The 20,364-nt window shown below is 55.7% G+C and overlaps 7 protein-coding genes across 7 annotated transcripts; 3 read left to right on the forward strand and 4 right to left on the reverse strand.

The window, feature by feature from the left end:
• Positions 1–199: 199 nt before the first annotated feature.
• On the reverse strand, positions 200–874 carry ACO1O0_007001 (cupin domain-containing protein; the record flags this gene model as incomplete). The annotated part of the gene is made up of 1 exon (XM_083196377.1): positions 200–874. The coding sequence occupies one exon, from the start codon at positions 872–874 to the stop codon at positions 200–202; it is 675 nt and encodes a 224-aa protein (XP_083047585.1).
• Positions 875–1,555: 681 nt separating this feature from the next.
• ACO1O0_007002 (pyrroline-5-carboxylate reductase family protein) lies at positions 1,556–2,481 on the forward strand (the record flags this gene model as incomplete). The annotated part of the gene is made up of 2 exons (XM_083196378.1): positions 1,556–1,592; positions 1,655–2,481. 2 exons carry the CDS (start codon positions 1,556–1,558, stop codon positions 2,479–2,481), a joined length of 864 nt encoding a protein of 287 aa, XP_083047586.1.
• A 463-nt stretch (positions 2,482–2,944) lies between these two features.
• Positions 2,945–4,939, reverse strand: ACO1O0_007003 (flavin-containing monooxygenase; the record flags this gene model as incomplete). The annotated part of the gene is made up of 3 exons (XM_083196379.1): positions 2,945–4,093; positions 4,151–4,538; positions 4,608–4,939. 3 exons carry the CDS (start codon positions 4,937–4,939, stop codon positions 2,945–2,947), a joined length of 1,869 nt encoding a protein of 622 aa, XP_083047587.1.
• Positions 4,940–6,518: 1,579 nt separating this feature from the next.
• Positions 6,519–8,282, forward strand: PUT2_2 (L-glutamate gamma-semialdehyde dehydrogenase; the record flags this gene model as incomplete). Its single annotated transcript, XM_083196380.1, has 3 exons — positions 6,519–6,560; positions 6,621–6,728; positions 6,783–8,282. 3 exons carry the CDS (start codon positions 6,519–6,521, stop codon positions 8,280–8,282), a joined length of 1,650 nt encoding a protein of 549 aa, XP_083047588.1.
• Positions 8,283–9,372: 1,090 nt separating this feature from the next.
• Positions 9,373–11,813, reverse strand: ACO1O0_007005 (transcription factor domain-containing protein; the record flags this gene model as incomplete). Its single annotated transcript, XM_083196381.1, has 3 exons — positions 9,373–9,637; positions 9,689–11,581; positions 11,656–11,813. The coding sequence occupies 3 exons, from the start codon at positions 11,811–11,813 to the stop codon at positions 9,373–9,375; spliced, it is 2,316 nt and encodes a 771-aa protein (XP_083047589.1).
• Positions 11,814–12,995: 1,182 nt separating this feature from the next.
• On the reverse strand, positions 12,996–14,678 carry GUT1_2 (glycerol kinase; the record flags this gene model as incomplete). The annotated part of the gene is made up of 3 exons (XM_083196382.1): positions 12,996–13,235; positions 13,309–14,467; positions 14,533–14,678. 3 exons carry the CDS (start codon positions 14,676–14,678, stop codon positions 12,996–12,998), a joined length of 1,545 nt encoding a protein of 514 aa, XP_083047590.1.
• Positions 14,679–17,886: 3,208 nt separating this feature from the next.
• FPS1 (aquaporin-like protein) lies at positions 17,887–19,078 on the forward strand (the record flags this gene model as incomplete). The annotated part of the gene is made up of 3 exons (XM_083196383.1): positions 17,887–18,203; positions 18,280–18,817; positions 18,902–19,078. The coding sequence occupies 3 exons, from the start codon at positions 17,887–17,889 to the stop codon at positions 19,076–19,078; spliced, it is 1,032 nt and encodes a 343-aa protein (XP_083047591.1).
• Positions 19,079–20,364: the final 1,286 nt, after the last annotated feature.

The following is a 20,364-nucleotide window of genomic DNA, read 5'->3' on the forward strand; positions in this document are numbered from 1 at the left end:
GAAATTCTCCTAGGCCATTCCGTCTGTTCGCACCGTCAATACACAGGCTCAGCGGTTTTAACCATCCCGCTGGAGCAGGTCGATAATAATATCACACGCTCAAGCGAATTCCGCAACCGCCATACTGAAAGCTTCAAATGAAACATGAATTCATTAATACATAAGTAACCTAGCTACCGATAAGTTCATCACATGGCATCTAAAGACGAGCCCGAGGGGCTTTGTCACTCCCCAACCACAATCTGGCGAGTCCCTGTTCCGACTTTCCAAACACCGGGTCATACTTTGGCTTGGGGACAGCCCACACCTTCTCGTAGTCCCCACCGCTCTCGACGAAATCCCAGTCTCCGCCATTGTAGGCCCCCATCATGGTGTACCCGTCCAGCTGGATCTCATTCAGCTCTTTCCTCACATTCTTGAGCTCAATTCCATGTCCGTCGCCAGGTGTTAATAACTTGAAATCGGCCTCGGGCTTGGTATTATATGTCTTGTGTGCGACACCGGCGGGGATGACAAAGACATCGCCGGCTTCCGCCTCCAACTCGACCTCACCGCTCTCCCACGCCGAGCCGTTCGTGTTCTTTTCTAGATCGTCCGATGTGTCGGCAACACCAAACCGGATTGTCGCTGTGCCGGAGAGCACAGCCATAGTCTCATGCGCCTTGGAGTGGTAGTGTGAAGCCTGGGTCGGCCCGTAGCGGAAGATCCACGAGACTTTCCATTCGTTCCTGCTGAACATGTCCCAGACCTCGGCTGGGTCACAGTGGGAGCTGTTAGGCTTCTTGGCTAGGACATTTTTGTAGTGCAAGAGGGGCCTGGGGGAGTTCGGGACAAGTTGCGTCGGGCCGAGATGATACTTTCTGACCTCGACCATGCTGGCGGTGTAGTATTGAGGGGAGGAAGTCGGAAATCACAGGGCGGCGGCGATGGTTGGACTTGGGTGGGATGGGTAATGGATGCAGACGTATGTGAATGTGCGGTCTACGGTGGTGATAATGATTCTCGAACAAATGCTGTAGAACACAGGCCGCGTGTTGGCCCTTCTCCGTTGACCGGACCAGTGAAGGCGGGGGAACTGGGGAGGGTCGGAGTTCAGACCCGAGACAAAGCCATCGGCGATTCGGCATTGGGGTTGGTGGCCAAGGGCGGGGCACGGGAACCATTTATCTGCTGAATGTGAGTTGTGATACACTGAAGACATGTCTTGTCTGCATCACGAGTTCAAAATGGCCGATATGCGGCGATATCGCGTCTCCAGCCGGAGGTTGATGCCGCTGATAAGTGACGATGCCCGCCGGCCCGGCGTGGGTGGAGACCGGGGCGAGATCTCGGGAACACTACCTGGTACTTACTATTCTATGAATACACAAGACTATTACCGACAAATATGGACACGTGGGCCGAGTATAAGTCCTCGTGTCAGTTGTGGCTTGTCGGCATGAGCACCCCATATCAATTGCAAGTGCTTCTGTGGTGAATTTTGAATCCTTTGTACGTGGTACGGAGTAACAGTACTACTTGTCTATACTCAAACTTGCCCTCTACAACCGCCAGCATGTCCGAGAACTTGACAGTCGCCGTCATCGGCTGTGGTATGTCCTCTAATCCATTCAGTGGCTTGCCGACATCACCCTGACATCCATTCGTGCCACAGGAAGCATCGGGACTTCCATCGCTTCCGGCGTCCTCGACTCTCTTGCCGCGGCCGGGGCCAGTGGCCGTGTCATAGCCACCGTTGAGAGCGAGGCGTCAAAGCAGCGGATCGAGGGCGTCCTCCAGCACCACGCGCAGAGGTTCAGTGCCCGCCAGGCGAGCAAGAACCTGGAGACGGTCCAAGAAGCTGATGTAATCATCCTGGCCGTCAAGCCGTTCAAGAGACACGAGTTTCTGGGAGTGGAGGAGATCCGTCAGGCCCTAAAAGGCAAGCTCCTCATCAGCATCATGGCAGGAATTCCGACCACGCTACTGGGCGAGGTCATCAACCAGGGCGACACCACCAACCCTTGCCAGGTCATCCGTGCCATGCCCAACATGGCTGCCAGGATCAAGCAGGCCATGACCCTGTTGACCTCAACACCCGGGACTGTCGCTCCCGAGAACCTCGAGATTGCCTACTGGGTCTTTGGACAGGTTGGCGACTACAAGTACATCCCCGAGCAGCGCTTCGACGTTGCCGGCCCCATTGTGGGGTGTGCTGGTTCGTTGATGGCCCTGGCCATTGACGGACTGCTTGATGCCGCCGTCGCTGAGGGCCTGAAGCGCAAGGACGCCGAGTTCCTCGCTGTGCGTAGCACGATTGGCATGCTGAACCTGATCGTGGAGGGAACACATCCGTCACTGTTACGCGAGCAGATTGCTTCCCCAGGAGGAGCCTCTGTCAGGGCTCTGTTGAAGCTTGAGAGCCACGGTGTGCGGTACGCCTTCTCCGATGCCCTGATGACAGCCGCGGATAGAATGAGAAACATGAGCAAGTTTACATAGGGAGGCATCCTTAGATTAGATTAAAAGAAACGAATAAAATGCCCTCCCTCTTTCTCATCGAGTGCTGGCCCGCTTCTGTGGTCATAATGTGGATAGATTGTTCCGTCCAAATAGAGTCTGTGACTGTCGATAGAGGGCTCCTACTCGACACAAGGTAGATGTGGTTTGCCTGGGCCTGTGTACATGATGAAGTTTTGTAGCAGCACACTTATAAGAGCCCGTCGTCTTTCATCACTATACCTCCAGATTTGCACCTACCCGCCACTCAGGGGATATCCAGGCATTACTTTCAGTGGCCAAAAAAAAAAAAAAAAAAGCTTATGGAAGCCATTGGCTGTCATGCTAAAGGACATTCTCGAGTTTTCCCACCAAGTCCATCCCCTAGCAGCAATAAGTGACAAATATAACCACATAAGAAGGAGAGTAGAGTGTAATGAATGAAAGGCTATACTAAGACATGTATTCAAGAGTCATTCAGGATATTGGTATTGTCCAGATACCAGGTGAAGGCCGCAATCTCTTCAACAGTTGGATTCTTCTCCGCCACAGTCAACCCATTGCCAAACCACCCAAAGTCATTCCCATCATACGAATTCATCTCAAAATCCTCCCACCGCACCGACCTCAGCGTCCGAATAGCATGCAGGCTACTTCCCGGCCAGATAGCCGTCACCCGCCCACGCCTCCTCTCCTCGCGCGACGCCCCTGGTGGGGACGACTTGTACCAGCTGTCGCACTCCTCGACATAGACGGTGCGCTGGAAGTACTCGTCGCAGTAGTTGGTGAAGGACTGGACCGACTTCTGCCTCGGCTCGATGACGCCGACGTTCTCGTAGGCGAGCTTCTCGAGAATCTGCCCGACGTAGCTATGCGTCGCCTCGATCATGATGAGAAGGTTCCCGGCGCCCTGGAACCCGTTGGGCCCCAGCGACTGGAAGAAATTGGGGAACTTGTCGGTGCAGAGACCCAGGTACGTCTCCGGGCGCTGTGCGTAGCGCTCACGCAGGTTGACGCCGCCGCGGCCGTAGATGGGGAAGCGGCTGGCTCCAGGAGAAGTCTGGAAGCCCGTGGCACAGACGATGGTGTCCACGGGGTGATGCACGCCGTCGACGGTCCAAATACCATGCTCATCAACATGTGAGATGGCGGTGGTTATCGCGTTGACCTTGGGCGATGTCAGGGCCTCGAGGTATCCGGGCCCCGGCGTCAGACGCTTGCACAGGGGCGAGAATGTAGGTACAATGTGCTCGGCAATCTCTTGCTTGTTCTGAAGCCTCCGCTTCATGTCGGCCGTGTACTGGACACGGGCGTCTGCCTGGTGCTTGCTGCCGCTGTAGGTGATGCCGATGCGGCTCTGGATCTCGAACTCGAGCCCGCGACGGTACTCGACGTAGGCTTCACGGTTCTTGTCCCAGAATTCCATTTCCTCATCAGAGTACGAGGGATTGCCTCCCTTTCCATTGGTCCTCGTCTTGATCTCTTCGGCACCGTGGCCATCGGAGATCCATGCACGTCCACGGATGTAATGGTCCATGGATTTAACTGCGGGCTCAAGGGCCGGCACGATCTGGATGCCACTACTGCCAGCTCCAATCACAGCCACTGACTTGCCCTGAAGGTGGCAACGATTAGCTCGAGGAACCAGCACTAGCCGACAAGAGTCTCTTACCTTGGGATCGAACTGGTCTTCCCAGTTAGCACTGTGGAGGAGCGTTCCTTGAAAGCTGTGAAGACCCTCAATCTCGGGCCATTTCCACTCATTAAGCACACCCTCTCCCGTCATGAGGACATCGGCATAGTCTTCGTGTGTGAAACCAGTCTTGAGATCGCGGATCTGGACAAACCACTTGGAAGCCGCCTCGCTCCAACGCGCACCAACACACTTTTGCTCGAAGCGCACCCGCTTCTTGATGTCATACTTGGCTGCCACACGCTTCCAGTATTCGAGAATCTCGGGGGCTCCCGCAAAGAAGCTCTTCCACTTAGGCCAAGATTCGAAACTGAGCTGGTATGAATGAGAGGGGACGTCTGCAGACAGGGCGGTATCAGCGATCCAACTGTTGCGTCAGATATACATACAATAGGAGCACTCACCACAAGCGCACCCCGGATATCTATTTTCAAACCATGTGCCGCCAACCTCGGGGTTCTTCTCGTATATGACGAGGTCCAAGGTGGGCACCCTCTTCATAAACTCAATGGCCCCAACAATACCCGAGACACCAGCACCAATGTAAATGACCTTTAGAGGTCTTGCTTCGTTAATGCTCCGTTCTGAAACAATGACCTTCTCCATTGGCTGGCTTGGAGCTACCAGCGTAGCTGTCTGTGGAATCCAGTCTGCCATCTGTTTGGGAGGCATGGAACCGTCCGGGGGTGGCGTAGTTGGGCCATAGTGACCGTTCAGTCCGTTTGTCTGTGCGACATGCACGGTATCACTCGACTGGATCACGGACATTTTGGCGAGTATAGAAGTGCCAAATTTGATAGCTGGCTTTCTGAGCAGTGGAATGAGAATAGATGCAGTTTTGAGGGGCTGGCCTTTACACCATCTTCATGTATTGTATTTATCGCCAGCGACTACTGTGACATACTCTTTCAATAGTCTCCCATAGGCGCTTGGAAGATAACAACAACGATAAGCCATCGTCTCTCATAAAATGTCACGAGCACTCTCGATGTCCGTGGTTACCGGTATGCTATCGGATTCTGGATCCGAGATGAGGGGTGGTGGCGGCTCAGGGTCCCAAGGGGCCCCCGCATGATGAACATGATGAGTCTGGGTGCCCCAGTTCGCCCACTACTCAGGGAAATGAACTACGGGGTAGCATTCCGGAATCAGTCGAAACTCACACATTGGATACTGATTAGAGTTATAGTTCTTCTGATTGGCAGGATCTATCAGTTCCAATGCATAGCTTGATGCCTCGATGCCATTCTCGGATCGTTGTGGCGTCCCCCCCCTACCACCCAATATAGTTTCAGGATTGCAACCCCATTTCGGTCAACCTCTCCAGAGTGTGAAAGCTCTTACACTGCTATTGGACGCAAAAGCATTTTGTGTGAGCATCCATTGTAACTTATCTAGCCTCAACTGCCAGATGTTGTTGTGCGGGTACGTGTTTGACGGCCACTCTGCCTATGTCTCATCGTCACAGCTCAACCACCCAAGCGACCTCGACAAACAAACTGCTGGTCTGTTATAAAAACAAAGAAATATGGGTTTTCTATTGAAGAAAATTCATGTATTCATATCGAGAAGCTTGAGGGAGCATATATCGGCCCAAGATTATCTATTATCGCTATGCGAATCTAGCCTTGTATAGATGTAACTGATACACTTGTTCTAGCTTAAACTCTACCCACCCCGCTCAACTGCTTTGTCTTCATACCAAATACATGTACACAACCCCCGGGCTGCCGTCCTTCGAGACTCGATTGCCGTCGAACCCGCTCATGGAGAGCCTGTCTTCTTATCAAATGACCCATTGTAAACACATGATGGATGCACAGATACCCAAACCCCCGCCTTCAGGTCAGCCCATCTGCTGCGTCAAGCATGAGAGGTACTCCGAATTTGGTCCCCGAAATTCTTTGAAGGTTGGCAGCATCCATCCTCTTTCGAGAGGCCGATACTCGCGTGGTGGGGCGAAGTTGGTGGCGAGCTCGGAGGGCCGGAATCCGGACACGACATCCGCACCAGGGACACCCACGCCAGGGACACCCACACCGGGGCGGCATCGTCTTCCGCCCACTTGGATGGTGTCTATTGTTTGTCCGATACTATTACTTCTCATAGAAAAACTCCTCAATGGTGCTCGGTGTGGGTTTCCGCACAGCTGTCGATGGCACTGGTTGGCGAGAACACCAACGATATTGGGCGAGAACACTTATTGCGCTAAAGGTCACTGATGACACCCCATATAAACAGTCATTTGTCTAAAAAGTGATTCTGTCACTGTTATTGGTGTTTATGATTGTGTTCCTCCGGTCCAATAACTAACCCGCCCAAAACTCTGGGCCGTATTCTTAACAAGATGGCAAACTTCCGTGTTCCCCAGGTCAACAACGAGCCCAACGTAGGCCCCCTTCTTCACAATTCCACCCTAGGTTCCATCACTGACAGTTCCATCTTGAAGCATCATTATGCCAAAGGCACGGCACAGAGAGAGGGTTTGACGGCTGCTATCCAAAAGATCAAGAGCCAACCCTCTCAAGCTGTCCCTCTTTTCATCGGTGGCCAAGCGGTTTGTGCATCTCCACTACCAGTAACATTTTATGATCACTTACAATATCTCCAGGTCACCACAGGCTCTCGGGGTACACAGGTCAACCCTGCCAGTCACAAGACCGTCCTAGCGACATACTCCAAAGCCAGCGTCAACGACGTCAAGACGGCCGTCGACGCCACGCTCTCGGCGAAGCAAGAATGGGAGTCACTGCCCTTCACAGCCCGAGCCGCTATCTTCCTCAAGGCTGCAGACCTCATCGCCACCAAGTACCGCTATGAGGTCATGGCGACCACCATGCTCGGCCAGGGCAAAAATGCGTGGCAGGCCGAGATCGATTCCGCGGCTGAGCTGGTCGATTTCCTGCGGTTCAACGTCAAGTATGCCGAGGAGCTTTACTCAAACCAGCCAGTTCACCATGCTCCCGGTGTATGGAACCGCGTGGAATACCGACCTCTGGAGGGATTCGTCTACGCTGTGACTCCCTTTAACTTCACTGCCATCGGCGCTAACCTAGCCGTCCTTCCGGCCCTTCTTGGGAACGTGGTGATCTGGAAGCCGTCCGACTTCGCCGTCCTGTCAAACTGGACCGTATACCGCATCCTTCTAGAAGCCGGGCTTCCACCTAACGTTATCCAGTGGGTTCCGGGGGAGCCCGAGGTCGTTACAAAGGTTATTCTAGACCATGGCGAATTTTCCGGTCTGCATTATACCGGCAGCACTGCCGTCTTCCGATATCTCTATGGCGAGATCGGCGCCGGGATTGCCCGCGGGGCCTACCGATCTTACCCTCGCATCGTTGGCGAGACCGGCGGCAAGAACTTCCACCTGCTCCATCCTTCTGCCGACCTGGAGAATGCTGCCGTACAGACCATCCGCGGCGCGTTCGAGTTCCAGGGCCAGAAGTGCAGCGCCACATCCCGAGCCTACGTGCCGACCTCTGTCTGGCCCGAGTTTAGAGAACGGCTGGTGAAGGAGACGGAGAGACTCAAGATTGGCGATCCGACCGAGTACGAAAACTTCATCGGACCCGTTATCCATGCCAGGTCCTTTGAAAAGATCGCCCAGCTCATCGACCAAGCCAAGAACGACCCGGAGATCGAGTTGCTTGCTGGAGGAACATACGATGATAGCGAGGGGTATTTCATCCACCCAACCATATATCGCACCACCAACCCTGGCCACAACCTTCTCAAAGAGGAGATCTTTGGCCCTGTGCTCGTCGTGTACACCTATGACGACGCAGGTGGCTCCCAGGCCGCCCTCGAGAAGGTCTGCGAACTTGCAGACAGCACATCCCAGTACGGCCTGACTGGCGCCGTCTTCGCACAGGATCGCGTCGCCATCGAGTTCCTCCAGCAGAGGCTTCGCAATGCGGCGGGCAACTTCTACATCAACTGCAAGAGCACGGGTGCTGTCGTCGGCCAGCAGCCGTTCGGGGGTTCCCGCGCTAGTGGCACAAACGACAAGGCGGGCAGCATGAACCTCTTGTCACGGTTTGTCAGCATGCGGTCTATCAAGGAGGAGCTCGTACCCACAACGGAGGTTCTGTACCCGAGCAACAAGGTCTGAGATTTTGGGGATATAACACCAGATTGTGCTGGGAGAGCCAGGAAAGTTGTTCAAAATAGACGCCAAGTCTCAATTTGCCATATAATAATTTCAACTGGGAAATCTTCACTACCGCTTTCAAAGATTATATTCTTCAGTGTAAACTGTTTAGCTCAAACCCCTCCCAACCACCAGAGATTGGCAGGTTTTTAGGGGGTTGCCGTCGACGAAGCCACTCATACTCGTACATGAACAACTATCATTCAGCAGGGAATAAAAAAAGTATTGAGTTTGGAATATTGATAATATGGCTTCCCTTTACATACCTATAAGTAGAGAAAGATTCCAGCATTGCATATCGTGTCTTCTCTGTCATGCTGTTTGGGTCGAGTAACAAATTTACCCTAGACAGCAACCCCAATGTTTTTAAACAAAATTACACGACGAGTGTACTTTACTCGAGGAATATCATACCATGGATCCAGAAATAATTAAATTCTATGTACTGTATTTATATCGAATTATGTAAAGACTTTCAGTCCTCAACTTCTCAGCTACAGTCCACCATCCCTAAACAAAACCCTAGCGCTCCCAAATATACGTAGTACCTATCTCATAGATCATTATGGTATATAGACATATATATATACCTTGCTACACCGTCAGCGTTGAGCTATAGATGTGATCGGCAAATCCTGCCTGAATGACGCCGCTATTTTCTCCAAGCAAGCTAAGCAACCTGTGGACCGACGCTCACACTAATCCCCCGGCCTCTGTCGTCTTGACTGATGATGGCTTGGGTTTAGTGTATTGGACATGGCCATTATTGATCCCGAGGCCAGCGGAGCCATTGGGCCGGGATTTATCCTTTTCGGATGGTGCGCATTAGGGTTCCCCTTCGGGAGTACCAGATTCGATCCGAGCTGGATTGCATTTACACATCAAACGTGTGACTTCTGCTAGCCGGATGGGATGGGTCTTGACTAGAGCCGTGTTATCGATCATCGTAGTCTTTCCAGCATCGGAGTCGCGCGGACCGATGTATTTCATGATGGCCTCTCCCTTCCAAAGCGTTCGAATTCGGAGCTTCTCGGCCTCGGAATCATATGGTTCAGGTGTACGGCGTCCCATACCGCAGCCAATCTGACTCTGGATCGGGCAAACTGCTAGGCCCCAGGCCATTGCTGCCTTGGGCCATCAGATTGGATATCTGGCCGCCAGCAGCCCCAGCACTGGCGTCAGCCGTTTTGGGGAGATTAAAGAAGTCAAAGACGTCGAGGTTATCCAGTTCGTTGAGGGAGGTCGCTTGGTTAGACATTGGCTCCACGCCGGACTGCCGAGTTTGCTTGGCGAGAGTCGAGAGGTCGTAGGCACTCCTAAAGTGTTGTTAGCATTGAACAGTTTGTATTCTAAGATGGACGACCTACTTTCTCATAGCAGCAAAGTTGACGCTATTCTGCCGTCCTCGTTGGACAACTCTGGTGAGAACCTTGGCGTAGGTGTTGGCCAGCTCCCAGTATTGCCCAACGTGGTTGAGAGTCTCGATTAGGAACTCGATTTTGGGGTCGACCAGGCATCCGACCGTAGCGGCATGCACAATAAGCAGCCTCGCCGCCACCCAGAGCGAGAAGGCGAAAGGCGGGCCAAGCAGGTCCAGGCCATCAGCCTCGTAGACATCGCGGGCAATATCGCCGAGGCTCTGAACCGCCGAGAGACAGCGCTGCATAGCGTAGTGCGACGGCATAAAGATGTGTGACCGTGTCGTCGGGTATGCTGCTGCTGAGTGTAGGCGCACGACAGCAACCACGTAGGCGCTGTGCAGCATGAACCAGTTGGCCACGCGGCTGGCCGGGTCGGAATGACACAGCGCCGAGATCTTGCTGTATTCGCTCGGCAGGCCCTGCAGCCAGGTGTCGAGAGAGCTATCGAGGGTGCGGTAGGTGTTGCGCCAGTTGGTCATTTCGGAGGAGGAGGTGACATCGATGGGGGTGCGTAGGAAGTTATGTATCCGGCTGATGATGCGAAGGATCTCGCAGTGGTATGCGAAGCTGCCCAGGTTCTCGGGTTTGTTGATGACATATGTCGTTTCCTGCCCAGACTGCTGGTCGCTGGACGAGCTCACTGTCTGCGTTTCCACGGGAACATTCCTCGAGAATAGGTCATACGAGCAAGGCAGCAGCCGCTTCATCAAATTCTCCTCCAGTGCAAAGTCAAAATAGACCGTGGAAATCGCGGCGTACCGATCCAAGAGATAGACCATCCAACAGGTCCGCCGCCTCCCCTCCTCTTCAATCCAGGATTCAGGGCGGCCCGTCGTGAGTCTCGGTGTGGTCGCCGCCTGAGATGCGTCCTCGGGATCGGCAACGAGGAAGATGCCACTCTCCTCGTAGAGTCCCAACTGTCTAACATTCTGCGCCAACATAGCAAGAAGGTTCCAACCCTTGGGTCCGTTGGCGGTGCCGAGCTCGTCCAGACAGAGGATTACCAGAGCCTTGAGGGCCTCTATGTTGACATGTTCCATCGCGTACAGCTGCACCGTCCGTTTCGACACGGCATGGTAGTGCACCTTGGTCTCGTACGAGAGGCGCGGGTCACGCAGGAAACGCAGGGTTGTGGCCACGATAGCATGTAGAAGGACGCGGTCCGCCTCGTTCATCGACGTCGAACCAAAGAAGATGCCAAACGTCGTTTTCCGGTCGAGGATGGGACACCACGTGTTGCAGTGCTTGAAGTACAGGTCAACGAGGGTATAGATGACATCTTGGGGCGGCAGGTCGGTAAGGGGAGTGGCGGCCACGGGCGTTTGTCGCTGGGGACCGTTGACGCTCGGAGACGGAGCAGGGCGACTGAAGTTGCTGGCATTGGGCAGGCCACTGGGAGCATGGCCGGGCGTCTGCTGTTGGATGCCGTACTGTGATACGTCGGGGGCGTCGCTACCTGGCCAATATGCACCCGAGTAGAGGTTCGCCGCCCCTTGCGAGGTTGGGGTACCCCCTGGGGCAGTCGATGCAGTTAGACCTCCAGGGAGTCCGTTGTTGCGGTGAGCACCATCAGCTTGCGAGACATTTTGGCTGCTGACGCCAGGTGAGGAGCCAGGGACGATGCCATGGGATTCGATGTGATCCTCGAGGCGCCGTCCTAGGGACTGGAGGAGAGCGTCGATCTTATTGACCTTGGCTTCTAGCTCCAGGCCAAAGCCTATGCGGCTGCCGGGCTTCTGCCTCTCGAGGTAGACACATGTCCGGTTGTGTCGCGCACACCACGAGCAGGCGGGCTCAGCGCGATCGCACTTGACCTTCCGCGCCTTGCACAGCTCGCATCTTGGATACCGAGTTAGCGGTTGGCCGACATGCTAGACATGGCTATCATGGGATAGATGGTAGGGTTGCCTTACGATGTCTTCTGATACTTCTCCCTCTTGCGTTTCCTCGGGTTGTTGGCCTCCGAGGCAGCGTTGTGGGCCGCGTCGTCTGCGCTCGTGGCCTCGCCCTCCTCGTAACTGAGGACCGAGTTGGTGTCGTCCTCGGCCGGAGGTGCATTTGAACCTGCCATGGTGGTATGGGGTGACGGGTGATGGCTGACCGAGTCTCCGAGAGTGGGTTGAGGATTGATGCTTGTCGTGGGACTCGTGGCAGCTCCACGCCCGTCCTTTCTTAGTCCAGAGCGGGGCCTCTTTTAACAGGATCCCCCGGCTCGCATGATAATAGAGCGTTCAAAAGTGAAGGGGAGAACTGGTGGTGGTCGACAATGCCGATCCTCTAAATGATCCCGTTCCCTCAGTGAGGTTTAACCGTCTAAGCGCTGGTCCGAGGGTTGCCTCTCAGCTCAGCAAGTAATAATAAGCGGCTGATCCAGTGGGTGAGGCGAGGCGGTGGTGAGCGGGTCTGCACAGAGCAAGCAGGTTGCCGTAGAGGTTGGGAGGGAGGCTGTTGTGATGGACAGTATTAGGCGCTCGGGTTTTTGTCGGTGCTCCCGCCCGAACGTCAGATGCAACGCAAGCTGCAAGCACTGCCAAGCAGGGTCCTGACTCCTGGGAAACCCTGAATTGCCACTGCGACCGCGATGGTTCAGAGGGTCGGTTTGTCGGTTCTGCGTCCCCGAGTATGCACCGCGAAGATCCTATAAAAGTGCACTTCCCCTTCTCGTGATGGAAAAGGAAGACCCTTGGAGGAAGATTTGCCGCCGCCGGCCCATCGAGCAGCCGTTTTCCTTGATGTCAACGCCGGTTGACCATTACGTAGACGGAGGCAGATGCTCTCCGCCGGGGCCGAAACTGGGAATTGGGCACTGTGCTGTTCGTCGCGAAAACACCAGCAACAACCAAGGACAGGAGGGACAGATTGCAGGGCTGGGCACAGTGCGAGACGAGGGACCGCCGTCGACCAACCTCATCGACCATCTCCCTGACTCGGCGGAACGCTACCAAAAAATTCTCCACAGAGAACCTCAAACGTCGCAACGTCATTTATCACTCATCATCAGCCCTGTGCCGAGGCAGGCAAATCGCCGGGCAAGTCATTGGGACGGATCAACTTGACTAAGTAGGCAGCTTTCACGACTGGGCAGTGGGCACCACGCATTTCGAAGGAAAGATTCCCAAATCAATTCATGTCATGTCATCGCTCGACGCCGCAATGGCTATTGGTATCATACACTCGCAGGAAAAGTCTGGAACGACCGGCGCCCAAAATTTGCCTCCCCGAATTCAACCACCCCCGCCCCGTCTTCCACTCCTCAGTTGGCCCAGCCCTTGCTCATCTGGACGGCCTTCTCCCAGCGCTCGAAGCGCTTGTCGGCGGCGGCCACGGTGATCTTGGGCTTGAAGATGGTGCTTCCCTCGGTGTTGACGGCCGCAAGGTCCTCGAAGCTGTCCCACACACCCACGGCGAAGCCGGCGGCGATAGCGGCACCCAGCGCGGTCGTCTCGCGCATGGCGGGGCGGTCGACGGGGATGCCGATGAGGTCAGACTGGGTCTGTTGCGCACACAACCTGTTAGTCATTTCTCCTTTGCCAATTATTCATTACGCTAGGGTAAGTTGCACGTACCTGCATGATGAGATCCGAGTTGCACATGCCGCCGTCGACGGCCAGCTCCTTGAGGGGCTTGCCACTGTCCTTGCCCATCGAGTCAAGGATGGCCTTGGTCTGGAAGCACGTGGCCTCGAGGGTGGCGCGGGCAATGTGGCCACGCTGGGTGTAAGCAGTGATGCCAAAGATGGTGCCGCGGGCATCGTCGATCCAGTAAGGGGCGAAGAGGCCGCTAAAGGCAGTGACGAAGGTGACACCACCGTTGTCCTCGACCGTCTCGGCCAGGGCGCTCAGCTTGGAGGACTCCTCGATGAAGCCAAAGTTGTCGACGAGGAACTTGACGCTGGAGCCGCCGACAGCAATGCTGCCCTCGAGGGCGTACATGAGCTTGCCGGGGCCAAAGTCAAACGCCACCGTGGACAGCAGGCCGTGGGACGAGTAGACGGGCTTTTCACCCACGTTGTAGAGAAGGAAGCAGCCGGTGCCGTAGGTGTTCTTGGCGCGGCCGGGCGTGAAGCCCTTCTGGCCGACCAGCGCGGCCGACTGGTCACCCAGGCAGCCGGTGATCTTGAAGCCCTTGAGCGCGGTGCTAGCGAGGCTGCCGTAGGCCTCGGGATCCGAGGAGCGCACAATCTTGGCCAGCTTGACCTTCTTGGTATCGATGCGGAACCAGTCGATGAGTTCGGCGTCGTACTCCAGCGTCTCCAGGTTCATGAACATGGTGCGGGACGCGTTGGAGGGGTCCGACACGTAGACATTGCGGGCAGGGCCGCCGTTGAGCTTGTAGGCCAACCAGGTGTCGACGGTGCCAAAGGCGAGGACACCACGCTCGTAAGCGTCCTTGACCTCGGGGACGTTCTCAATCATCCAGAGAAGCTTGCCGACCGAGGGGTAGGTGGAGAGGGGCAGACCGCAGCGCGACGTCAGCTCGCCGGCGCCAAGGCGCTGCTTGAGACGGCGGACGAGGTCCTGAGTACGCGTGTCGGTCCAGACAATGGCATTGTAGAGGGCCTTGCCGGTGGTCCTGTCCCAGACGACGGTAGTCTCGCGCTGGTTGGTGATGCCAACAGACTTGATCTGCTCCCGGGAGTGGCCCTGGTTCTCAAACTTCTTGACAGCGCCGTCAATGCAGGCCTCGACGGACGAGATGAGCTCGTCGGGGTTGTGCTCGTGCCATCTGGACTCAGGGTCAGTAATTAGGATCTTTTTTTTTTTTATGTATGACAAGCAATTGTGACTTACCCGGGCTTGGGGTAGATCTGCTCAAACTCGAGCTGGTGCAGCGCAACAACCTCACCCTTGGGGTTGAAGATGATGAAGCGCGAGCTCGTGGTGCCCTGATCAATGGCACCGACGAAGGAGATCTCGGGGGCTGTGGCGGGAGACATTGTGTCGCGTGCCTTGTGTGTTTTCTTTGATCTACTTGGAAGCAGAGAACGGAACATACAGTGACAGGAAATAATCAGAAGGTGAAATCAGAGAGGCTTGGGGAAATCAAGGGAGTTGGAAGAGGAGAGGACTGCGGAGGATGATGAGGGCGATGAGGGGTAGATGGGGAGAGGATGAGGAGCTGGTGCTACGATGATCACATGTGCCACCATGACGGACTGGCAAAATATTTGTATTCCCGCTCCAGGTCTCTCCATCTGGAGACTTGCTGGAGAAGACCCATGTCATTGCCATGCTCTTAGCCCCCTCCACGGGGAAACGACGCGAGCTGCAGGCCAGGCTCTGGACCTGGGCAGGCTGGTTGGTGAGCCGTTGCGCCGTTTTTCCCACATCCCACGCCGTCTACGCCGTCTTGGCCTCCAGACCAAGCGCGCCCACCCCTCGTAGTACGTAGCTCGTCCCACACTTCAACTCCAACTCGCCGGACCCCGGGGATTGTGGAGATGGACCTTGGCACGAGGCACGACAGATTTGCGTCCCCAAGTAAGCTGACCCGGAAACGTGAGGCCGTAGCTCGACCCCAGATGGAGATGCGGGCTAATTACTCGTCCTGGGAGCTCCATATTACGTATGAGGCTACGGTGCCTAAGCCCACACGGGGCTCCGCAAGGTAATCCAGAATGCCCTGCATGCGTAGAGGTAATCTGGTAATATCCCGTATACTCGGTGCACTCGGGGCAGCCAGCCCGAGGGGCGACGATGGAGGTCAGCAAAGAATGGCTCCGCGTCCCACATGTCCATGGCCGAGACGGCGGGCTTCTCCTATTCTGGCCAGGCAATTCCTCCTTACCCACGGTGGCGGACCCCTTAGCGTCCGGGCCGACTCGACGTCAGGAGAGTAGAGGGCACTAGCAGAAGCGGGCTTGGGGGGTGGTGATTGCTGTTGTTGGTTGCTGCGTTTTAAGCTCTGACTCCCCCAGTAGGCGAGAAGAGGCAGCTCGTCAAAAAACACCCCCAAGTTTGCCATGTGACGCGGAGGAATAATTAGGCGTTAGGTGCTACATGTAATTACGGATACAGTGCCTCGGTCTACATGCGCGGCAGTTCGTATGCGCAAAGCATGGGAGCATGAACACACTGCATGTCTGTTGGACGGACTTGCATCCATCCATCATCCCATTTGTCCAGCAAGCACCGTCCTGCCATGAGGGGATGGTTGGAGAGGAGGTGGTGGTGGTGGCAAAGCGGGGGTCCCCTGGACATCACTGGATCGGGAATTTTCGCATCCTTCTCTTCACCGTGACGACATTCCATCATAAAAAAAACCCTCAGCCTGACCTGAAGCTATCTGCGAGAAATTTGTCAAGCGGGATAAAAGAAAGAAAAAAAAGAAGCAAAAAAAAAAACATCTCGCATTGGAGACGACGTGGAGTCGTGGGGAGAGAGGCGCGAGAGCGCAACTGAGACTCGCTGGCCTTGCGCGCTGTGGCTTGCCCTGAAGGCTGACGCAGAAGCGGAGACAGGCGCCAAAGACTGGTCGCAGGTCCACTTTGGAAGGCTTCGAGAAGCTTATTTCCGGGGGTTTAGGGGGCAGATACAGGCGCCACCCTTGGCTGGGCCATGTAAAACTTCGAAAAGGGCAGGAGCGGCGCCGCAGTGCAGCCGGGAACAAGCCTACAAGGCGAGGGACCCAACGCCACCTTGCCAGGTGTGACGACAAGTGCAGCAACTGCAGCTTCTGCGACTTGTCTTGCTGGGAAGCCCGCGACTAGGCTCCAGCCATGGCACCCAAGCCACTCGAGTTGCCAAAAGGCGGGGAGGACAGCGCGGGCAGGAATTGGCCAAGGGAGAAAACCTTCGTGCCTTGGCCTGCATAGAGATCGCCTGAGGAACCCATCGAACCCGTCTTGCCTCTGGCGGGCGCACTGACTCGCGCCCATCCACCATCTCAAAAAGCGACAGGAGAGCGATATACCTCGCGCGGCGCGATCGGGATGTGAATTTGTTCGCCAGCCAGGCACGCCAGCGGGAACGGCGCCGTCGACCTGGCGCTTGACGTATTTCCTATCCGGGAGCGATAATTTTTCTGTTCCATCATATCCGGCTCCAAGAGTCGACTACGAGAACGGAGTAGGGGTAGATACGATGGTCCAGATCCTCGCTCGTACGAGTAGTAGTCCCACCAGCAGCTGGTCACCTGCTCTCGGGGTTCCGTGGGCCGCCCGTGCAGCCGTGTTTCGAAGAGCGCCCGCCTGTGTGGTGCCTGTAAATAGCAGAAGGTTCGGTAGTGCCACCGAGGTTGCATCGTTGGCCAACTGCCTATCCCTGGATGCAATGGATTTCATCTCTCGGGGAGGGTGCCACATTTGTGGATGTCACGGGCTTCGTCCGGAAACCCCGATGATCTCCACCGCAATTGGAGGAGGACCAGATTCCCAGGTGGCTCAGGGACGGTAACAACGCGGTCGTGCCAGCGGTCACAACTTGCGCTGTTGACTCGCGACGCTGCGGATCTGACAGCCAAAGCAGAAACTTGATGGCCGGAGCGGCAGAGATCCACCCACATGTGGTACGTACCGCTGACGCCGGACAGTGGCACTGTCCCAGTCCCCTCAGTCGTGTTCCGCGGATAGGGTCGAGGCAAAGAGGGCGGATGGGTCCTGGTCCCAGGTCATGGATTACCGCAGGCCAGTCATCACGCTAGTAATATCGCCTGCGAGATGTCAGCTCTTTCTCCCCATATTATTCTTGCCGGTCAACCCGTGCACCATGCCGTTGGAAGCGATCGTGTCCCCTCATTCTTAACCATCATCTTGGCATCCTCCCCCCATCTCCCTCCCCCAGTTGGCCGGTGCACACACCCCTCATCCCTCCATCTTCCTCCAGCCTTCTCTCCAGGTCTTTTGCTAGTTTGCTGCAGGTTCGGCGAACGCCCCAGCCCAGCGGTACTCCCAAGAATTTTCAACGTCCCTCCCCGTGGGGACCCTTCGTCCGTACTAATACGGCTCGTCCCCCAGTTGTAGTGTTGATCACTTGGAGTCGTCGTCCCCAGTTTCTCTTCGTCGGGTGCAACCTTAACCTTCCTTACCGCCTCGCCCATCACTTCGCGATCCCTCACTACAACCCATCGTTCACTCATTGTCGTCGTCGTCCCTGATACCATTCCCCCTCCGGTCCGACTGTCCATCTCTCCGGACAGCCGAACTCATGTCGACTTTGGTCTCCCAGGACCCGGTCTCCGCGTCCCCCTTTGCTGAGAAGACAGCGACCATTCCCGTGGACAAGATCGAGCACGCCGGCTCAATGTCCCAAGACGAGACGTCCACGGCGGGGCCGCTCTCGCTGCCCTCCGAGCATGAGCGCGATGAGCTTGGTTGGTCCAAGATCCGCCAGCTGATGCTGCCCTTCTTCTCCGAGTTTGCCGGCACCATGGTCATGATCATGTTCGGTGACGGTGTCGTTGCGCAGGTCGTGCTCAGCAAGAACGTGAAGGGTGACTACCAGAGTATTTCGTGGGGCTGGGGGTAAGTCTGGCGCGATTCCCGTGTAGTTCTCCAGAGTGCGTTGTTTGCTGACAGTCTCTCTTCTCGTGATGAATAGCCTCGGTGTCATGCTGGGCGCCATGATTGCCTCCAAGTCGGGCGGCCACCTTAACCCGGCCGTGACGCTTGCCAACTGCCTCTACCGCGGCCACCCCTGGCGCACGTTCCCCATGTACTTCATGGGTCAGCTCCTGGGCGCCATGGCTGGCGCCTTCATCGTGTACGGCAACTACTACTATGCCTTTGACAACTTCGAGGGCGCTGGGATCCGCACCGTCACGGGACCGACCGCCACCGCCGGCATCTTCTGCACGTACCCTGCCGAGTTCATGACGACCGAGTCCATGTGGTGGTCCGAGTTCATGGCCAGCACTCTCCTCATCTTTGTCATCTTCGCCCTGGTCGACCCCAAGTGCGGCAATGCCGGTCCGCTCCTGCCTCTCTGCCTGTTCTTCCTCATCTTTGGAATTGGTGCCTGCTTCGGTTGGGAGACTGGCTATGCCATCAACCTGGCTCGTGACTTTGGCCCTCGCCTGGTCTCGTACATTGTCGGGTACGGCCATGAGGTTTGGTCCGCGGGCAATTACTACTTCTGGGTGAGTCCAGCCATCTCCTATTTCTTCCCGCTCCGATGTTTTTTTCTTTCTTTTCGTTTTTGAGGCTAATCAGTGGACGGATAGATCCCGATGGTTGCTCCCTTCTGCGGCACCGCGTTTGGCGGCTTCCTGTACGACGTCTTCATCTACACCGGCGAGAGCCCCATCAACACCCCCTGGATGGGCCTCAAGCGGTTCACGCAGCCGACGCGCAAAGTCTGGTCCAATACTTACAAGGCGGCCGAGAATTCGAAAGTGTAAAGAGGTGGCATAAACCTAGTGATACCATGGGCAAGGGGCCGTGTTCCGGAAGGTGGTGAAGGGGTACATGTACCTGGAGACTGGATACCAGTCCGGTGAAGGAGGAAGTAAAGAAGAAAAAAAAAGAGAAAAAAAAAACACCGTTTAGAAAAAGCGAACTCTTCACTGGAGTTGAGGGCGTTGGTTGACACCGGCGCCGCTTGGGTTGATAGTTTTTGGGACGTGATATATAATTTTATGACGGCAATATTTACGCCGCTTCTTTGAAATCATTCAAGCCACCACCTCTCCGCGTGAGATATATGAACTGCATGTACGGGAAACTTTAGGCAAAGAGACGGAATTCGCGGTAACATTACCACGATGGCCGGCACCCAGGGTGTGCATGTTGTCTATTTTTCCGTGTGGCGTTCATGTCTAGGGTGCGTAGCCGCCTTGGGAGTGGCAGACGACTGGCGAAGGAGCGTCGTCGAGATTAACGTGCCTCAGGGTCCTGTAGCGCTAATCCTGGGCGCGAGAATTTGCGTTGGCATTTCGTACCTCTCTTGAATTATCCATAGTAGTACTATTATGTATCCATTTACCCGGCCGGCGTGATCTGGTGCCGGTAGACTCGGCAGAGCGGAGCACCACCGGAGCCGACCTAGAATCTGCAAGACCCCCACGAAGTACCATCCCCGGAAACGTCGGTTTGGGGCTCCGTATTGACGACGGCGCTAGAAAACCCCAGAGAAACTTGCTTTCCACGTGGGACAAGTCTCTGACCCTCATGATCTCACCCCGTGTTTCGGGATCGTGGGCGAGACTCGCAAAAGAAGAAGGAAACAGCCTCCATGGAGCCGACACAGCCGGCTGGCAATGTCCAAGACACTAGAGCTGTCCCAAGTCCGCAAGTCGTACGAAAGGAATCCGAATACCACTAGTACGACTACGCAGGGAGTCAGATGAGCCCACTTTATTAACCCGCCCCGTTTCTTTCGGGCTCGGGTCGGTGTACCGAAGCCACCGACGCGAAGTCCTGCGGCCGCCCGCTGTGGGACAGTGGGCACGGTGGAACACTGGAAATTTGGAGAAACAAGACCAGTCAAGCCACTGCCGGGCCCGAGGAGTCCATCTGAAACTCGGGGTTGGGACGCCGAGAGGCATATCGAAAATATCCTAGCGCGCGATCTTGGGGCCCACCATGACGACGTGCTCCCACGCAAACCACCAGCGACACCAGCAAAACCGCAACCTGCGTCCATGGCCATGCCGAGGGCGCCACATGACAAGCGACGGAGAATGGC

The sequence above is a fragment of the Amphichorda felina genome, assembly GCF_050947745.1.
Source record: "Amphichorda felina strain 45539 chromosome Unknown scaffold_7, whole genome shotgun sequence".
NCBI lineage: Eukaryota > Fungi > Ascomycota > Sordariomycetes > Hypocreales > Bionectriaceae > Amphichorda > Amphichorda felina.